The sequence below is a fragment of the Nicotiana sylvestris genome, chromosome 5, assembly GCF_000393655.2.
Source record: "Nicotiana sylvestris chromosome 5, ASM39365v2, whole genome shotgun sequence".
Taxonomy (NCBI): Eukaryota; Viridiplantae; Streptophyta; class Magnoliopsida; order Solanales; family Solanaceae; genus Nicotiana; species Nicotiana sylvestris.
Window position 1 is genome coordinate 129,180,734 of NC_091061.1, and position 6,731 is coordinate 129,187,464.

Genomic DNA, 6,731 nt, shown 5'->3' on the forward strand with positions numbered 1-6,731 from the left:
GGTCGATCAGATTCCAAAGGTTATATCGGTGCCACCTATAGCCCCAGTTCAGCCCGAGGGTAGGGCAGCAGTTTCTGAGGAGGAATATTATAGGCTCGAGAGGTACAAAAAGTACCACCCTCCTACTTTTAGTGGTTTTGCGTCAGAGGACTCAGGGTTTTCTGGAGGAGTGTCACCGTATCCTCCGTACTATGGGCGTAGCAGAGTAGAGTGGGGTTTCTTGCACTACATTCCAGCTTAGAGGAGTAGCCCATCAGTGGTGGCATGTTTATGAGTTGGACAGTCTGGCTAAGGCGACTTCACTTACATGGACTCAGTTCTCAGATATGCTTTTGAGGGAGTTTGTTCCCCAGGAGCCTCACCGCCAATATCTAGTGTACCTCTTGCACGAGGTGCTTTTAGCGGTCAGTCCAGCAAATCTTACCTGAGCCAGCCACAATAGCTAAGTCCTCTAAGAGCTTGTTTTGAGTGTGGCGATACTCGCCATATGGTGAGGGATTGCCCTAGACTTAGGAGGGGTGCACCTCCACATACTTCTCAGGCACCACGTGCTCCACCGGGTCCTTAGGCTATGATTACAGCACCAACTGCCACTCTACCTACTCAGCCAGCTCGAGGTAGAGGTCGGGGAGGTAGAGCTCACCCTAGAAGTGGAGGCCCAACCAGATATTATGCTCTTCTTGCTCGTATAGAGGCAGTTACTTCTAACTCTATCATTACAGGTATTATTCCGGTCTGTCATAGAGATGCGTCAGTTTTATTTGATCCAGGCTCCACTTATTCCTATGTGTCATCTTATTTTGATTTATATTTGGGCGTATCTCGTAATTCTATGAGTTCTCATATTTATGTGTCTACACCCGTGGGAGTTTATGTTGTTGTTGACCGTGTGTATTGGCAATGTTTGGTTGTTATTAGTGGTTTTGAGACTAGAGCCGATTTATTATTGCTCAATAGTGTAGATTTTGATATTATCTTAGGCATAAACTGGTTGTCGCCCCATTATGCTATTCTTGATTGTTACGCCAAGAGAGTGATGTTGGCTATGCCAAGATTACTGCGATTAGAGTGGAGGGGTACCTTATATTACATTCCCAGTAGAGTTATTTCATTTCTTAAAGCTCAACGAACGGTTGAGAAGAGGTGTGCCATGCATCTAGTTTATGTGAGAGATGTCAATATTGATACCCCTACAGTTGAGTTAGTCCCAGTAGTGAGGGATTTCCCTGATGTATTTCCATCTGATCTACCGGGCATGCTGCCCGATAGAGATATCGATTTTGGTATTGATTTATTGCTGGACACTCAGCCCATCTCTATTCCTCCATATCGTATGGCTCCACCTAAGTTGAAGGAACAGTTACAGGAATTGCTTGATTTGGGCTTCATTCGACCAAGTGTGTCACCTTGATGTGCTTCAATTTTGTTTGTGGAGAAAAAGAATAGTTTTATGCGTATGTGCATTGATTCTCGCCAGTTGAACAAAGTTACAATGAAGAACAGGTATCCGTTGCCTCGTATTGATCACTTATTTGATCAGTTGCAGGGTACCAGAGTGTTTTACAAGATTGATTACATTCAGGTTATCATCAATTGAAGATTTGGGAGCCAGATATCCCAAAGACTTCTTTCAGGACTCGATATGGTCACTACGAGTTCTTTGTGATGTTATTTGGGCCGACCAATGCTCCAACAACATTTATGCATTTGATGAATAGTGTATTTCGGCCCTATCGTGACTCTTTCATCATTTTGTTTATTGACAACATTCTGGTGTACTGTCGGAGTCGGGAGGATCATGAGCAGCACCTGAGGACTGTGCTTCAGACCTTGAGAGAAAAGAAATTATATGCAAAGTTCTCAAAATATGAGTTCTGGTTAGATTCCGTGGCATTTTTGGGCCACGTAGTGTCAAGTAAGGGGATCAAAGTGGATCCAAAGATGGTGGAAGCAGTGTAGAGTTGGCCCAGACCGTCCTCAGCTATCGAGATCTGGAGTTTTCTTGTTTTGGCGAGGTATTACCATCAATTTGTTGAGGGATTCTCATCTATTGCAACACCTTTGACCAGGCTGACCTAGAAAGGTGCTCCGTTCAGGTGGATAGAGGAGTGTAAGGAGAGCTTTCAAAAGCTCAAGATAGCTTTGACTAGAACCCCAGTATTGGTATTGCCTATAGGTTCGGGGTCTTATACTGTTTATTGTGATGTGTCGTGGATTGGTCTCAGCGCGATATTGATGTAGGTCCGTAGCGCGATTGCCTACACATCCAAACAACTGAAGGTGCATGAAAAGAACTGTCCTATCTACGACCTTGAGTTAGTAGCTATTGTTCATGCCTTGAAGATTTGGCGGCACTATTTGTATCGTGTCCCTTGTGAGATCTACACTGATCACCAGAGTTTGCAGCATCTGTTCAAGCAGAAGGATCAACTTGCGTCAGTGGAGGTGGTTAGAGCTACTTAGGATTATGATATCACTATTCTATACTATCTCGGAAAGGCCAATATGGTGGCCGATGCCTTGAGTCGTAGGGTAGAGAGTTTGGAAAGCTTAGCATATTTACCAGCAGTAGAGAGGCCATTGGCATTGGATGTTCAGGCCTTGTCCATCCAGTTTGTTAGATTGGATATTTCTGAGTTGAGTCGAGTTTTGGCTTGTGTGGTCTCCCAGTCTTCTTTTTATGATCGTATTAGGGAGCGTCAGTATAATGACCCCCATCTGCTTGTCCTAATTAAGGACACAGTTCAGCACGATGATACTAAGGAGGTCACTATTGGTGATGATGGTGCATTGAGGATGCATGGTAGGCTATGTGCTCAATATAGACGGATTGTGTGAGTTGATTCTTCAGGAGGCTCACAGTTCATGGTACTCCATTCATCCGGGTGCTACGAAGATGTATTAGGACTTGAGGCAGCATTATTGGTGGAGGAGAATGAAGAAGGACATAGTGGAATATGTAGCTCGGTGTCTAAATTTCCAGCAAATGAAGTATGAGCATCAGCGGCCAAGTGGGTTGCTTCAGAAGTTAGAGATTTAAGAGTGGAAATTGGAGTGGATCACTATAGATTTTGTCATTGGGCTTCCACGGAGTAAGCGGAAGTTTGATACAGTTTGGGTGATTACAGGTTGATCAAGTCAGCTCATTTCATTCTTGTGATGCCACATATTCTTTCGAGTAGCTGGCTCGAGTTTTTATCCGTGAGATTGTCAGGTTTCATGGCGTGCCGGTATCTATCATCGCTGAATGAGGTACGGAGTTTACATCACGGTTCTGAAGGGCTGTACAACATGAGTTAGGTACTCGGGTTGAGTTGAGCACATCATTTCACCCTCAGATGGACTGACAGTCCGAGCGCACTATTCAGATACTAGAGGATATGCTCCATTGGTGTGATGGAGTTAGGAGGTTCTTGGGATCAGTTCTTCCCATTGATGGAGTTTGCCTATAATAATAGTTATTAGTCGAGCATTTAGATGGCACTGTATGAAGCTCTATATGGTAGACGGTGTCGGTCTCCAGTGGGTTGCTTCGAGCCGGGTGAGGCTAGGTTATTGGGTACAGACTTGGTTCAGGAAAATTTGGAGAAGGTAAAAGTGATTTAGGATCAACTTCGCACAGCCCAGTCCAGACAGAAGAGTTATATGAATTGGAAGGTTTGTGATGTTGCATTCATGGTTCGAGAGTGGTTCTTGCTCTGAGTTTCATGGATGAAGGGCGTTATGATGATCGGAAAGAAGGGCAAGCTGAGCCCAAGGTTTATTGGTCCATTCGAGGTGTTGCGGCGAGTTGGGGAGGTTGCTTATGAGATTGCCTTGCCTCCCAGTCTAGCAGGAATTCATCCGGTATTCCATGTTTCTATGCTCCGGAAGTATCATGGTGATCCATCTCATATGTTGGATTTCAGCTCAGTCTAGTTGGACAAGGCTATCTTATGTTGAGAACCCGATGACTATTTTGGACAGGCAAGTTCAAAAGCTGAGGTCAAAGAACATTGTTTCAGTAAAGGTTCGGTGGAGGGTTCATCCGGTCTAGGAGGCGACTTAGGAGGCCGAGCATGATATGCCCGACCATTATCCTAATCTTTTCAATACTTCAGGTATGTCTCTATGCTCGTTCGAGGATGAACGATTGTTTTAAGAGGGGGGGGGGGGATGTAACGACCCAACCGCTTGTTTTGTGAGTAATAGCCCTGATCCCCTATTTACTGCTTCCCCTGTATCTCTTTTTTGCTTATGTGACTTGCCGGGAGGTTTTGTTTGTGGTTCGGAGTGATTTGGGACACTTAGTCCCTAAAACGGAAGCTTAAGTCTTAGGATTTTGACTGTAGTCAGAACTGTGTGAATATCACCCCGGAATGGAGATTCGTTGGTTCCGTTAGCTCCGTTGGGTGACTTTGAACTTAGGAGCGTGTCCGGATTATAGTTTGAAGGTCTGTACCTGAATTTGGCATGAAATGTAGAATCTTTGGGAAGTTTGACCGGAAGTGAACTTTTTGATATCGGGGTTGGATTCCGATTCCGGAAGTTGAAGTAGGTCCGTAATGTTGAATATAACTTGTGTGTAAAATTTGTGGTAATCGGACATGGTTTGATAAGTTTCGGCATCGATTGTAGAAGTTTAAAGTTTCAAAGTTCATTAAGTTTGAATTAGAGGGTTATTCATGTTTTTAGCCTTTTTTATGTTATTTAAGGGCTCGACTAAGTTCCTATGGTGTTTTAGGACTTGTTGGTATGTTTGGTTGAGGTCCCAGGGGCCTCGGGTGAGTTTCGGGTGCTTAACGGATAAAAAATTGGACTTGTGTTATTGCTGAAGTTTTTAGACTTCTGGTGTTTTCGCACCTGCGGTAGGGAAACCGCAGGTGCGGGATCGCACGTGCGTGAGGTCAAGCGCATAAGCGGAAATGGGAGGAGTTTCCAGGGGTCGCAGGTGCGAGGGAAATGCCCATAGATGTGCTTAAGGACTCGCAGGAACGGAGAAGAACGCAGAAGCGGACAAAAGTCTGCAGGTGCGACCCTTTTGTCGCAGAAGCGGACCCAGCCTTTTAAGTTATTTCCGCACCAGCGATGGAATTTCCACAGGTGGGACGTCGCATGTGTGACTTGAAACCCGCATAAGCGAAGTCGTTGGGCAGAAAAGGGCCAAGTTTGAGGGTTTTATCCCATTTTTATTTTTGGGATTTTAAGAGCTTGGATTTAGGTGATAATTTTGGAAATTTTAGAGGAAGCTTTTGGGTAACGATTCCTAACTCCTTGATGGTTATATTTCACTAATCTATGGTTGATTTCATCATTTAATTAAGGAATTTGGTTGAGAAATTTAGGGGGAAATGGGAGAAGTTCTTCAATTAAATTTTGACTTTTGATTGGGATTTTTACGTCGTATTTGGATAATTTTGGTACGAGTTAACTCGTGAGTGAATGGGTATTCATATTTTGTGGCTTTTACCTGATTCCGAGACATGGGCCCAGGTCAACTCTTTGGGGCGATTTTCTAATTTCTTATTTAAGTCTTGATTCATTAATTAGATTAATTTCTTATAGTTATATTTATAGTATGTAATTGCTTTTGACTGAGTTTGGGCTATTTAGAGTTGGATATTCATTAAAAAGGCATTGTTACCGATTGATTGAGCTTGGTTCGAGGTAAGTGGCTTACTTAATCTTTTGAGGGGAGGGGGAGGGAACTCCCCTTAGGATTTGGTACTGTGTGATATGTGAGCGTCGTGTATGTGAGGTGGCGAGTGCATACACGGGCTATTTATTGTAAAATTCAATTTTTTTTACTGAGTAATAACCTGTTCATTTTAATTGAGTTATACCAGCATGTGTAGTATCCTGTTTAGCCTAGAATCGCATACCTACATGTCTTAAAGGCTTATCTAAACTCTGTGCAACATACTTAGTGGATTCCTTCATTTACTTGACATGTATTTAGTCAAAACAGTAGGATTTCTTGCTATAACTGTTATTTTCATTGTTTTGAGATACATATTTACTTTGGGACTACGAGACAGTATCCTAGGAGATCCCCGTGCATATTTACTTTGAGACTACGGGACGGTATCCTGGGAGATCTCCCTGCATGTTTACTTTGGGACTACGGGACGGTATCCCCGGAGACCCCCTGCACATTTACTTTTGGGACTACGAGATGGTATCTCGGGAGATCCCTTGCTGTTATTCCTGTGTGCTATATTGTTATTCTTCTCTGATTGCCTTCTTGTTAAATTTTAGTCTCTTATTATACTGCGATTTTTTATTCTGCCTTATTTAATTTATATATACCAGCAGGGCCTTTACCTGACCTCGTCACTACTCGACCGAGGTTAGGCTTGACACTTATTAGGTACCATTTTGGTATACTCATGCTACTCTTCTGCACATATTTTCGTGTGCAGACCAGGTACCTCCTACCAGCCTCGGTTTTAGTTGCACACTTGCTGCTGCTCCGTAGACTTCAAGGTACATATGCCCGCGTCCGCAGACCTCGGAGTCCCCCTCTATCTCTTTTATGTTGTTCTTCACTTTACTTCTTCTAGATACTAATGCATAGAACAGTTAGGCAAATTCTTAGAAGCTTGTGACTTATGATGTTCCGGGTCTTGAGAATAATTTTGCGTATATTCGAGAGTTGGTTTTTGTACATGCTGAGCGGCAGTTATATCGGTTATTTACATTTCTGTGGTAGTAGTTGTTAAATTTATGCTTTCATTTTCATTATTCCGCAA

The 6,731-nt window shown here is 43.3% G+C and overlaps 1 protein-coding gene across 1 annotated transcript; it reads left to right on the plus strand.

Moving 5' to 3' along the window:
• Nucleotides 1-571: 571 nt before the first annotated feature.
• Nucleotides 572-1,411, plus strand: LOC138869303 (uncharacterized). Its single transcript, XM_070146912.1, has one exon. The coding sequence runs from the start codon at nucleotides 572-574 to the stop codon at nucleotides 1,409-1,411; it is 840 nt and encodes a 279-aa protein (XP_070003013.1).
• Nucleotides 1,412-6,731: the final 5,320 nt, after the last annotated feature.

Excerpts from the sequence above, each read along its gene's own strand:
- LOC138869303 (XM_070146912.1), top strand. The coding sequence starts at position 572 with ATGATTACAGCACCAACTGCCACTCTACCTACTCAGCCAGCTCGAGGT.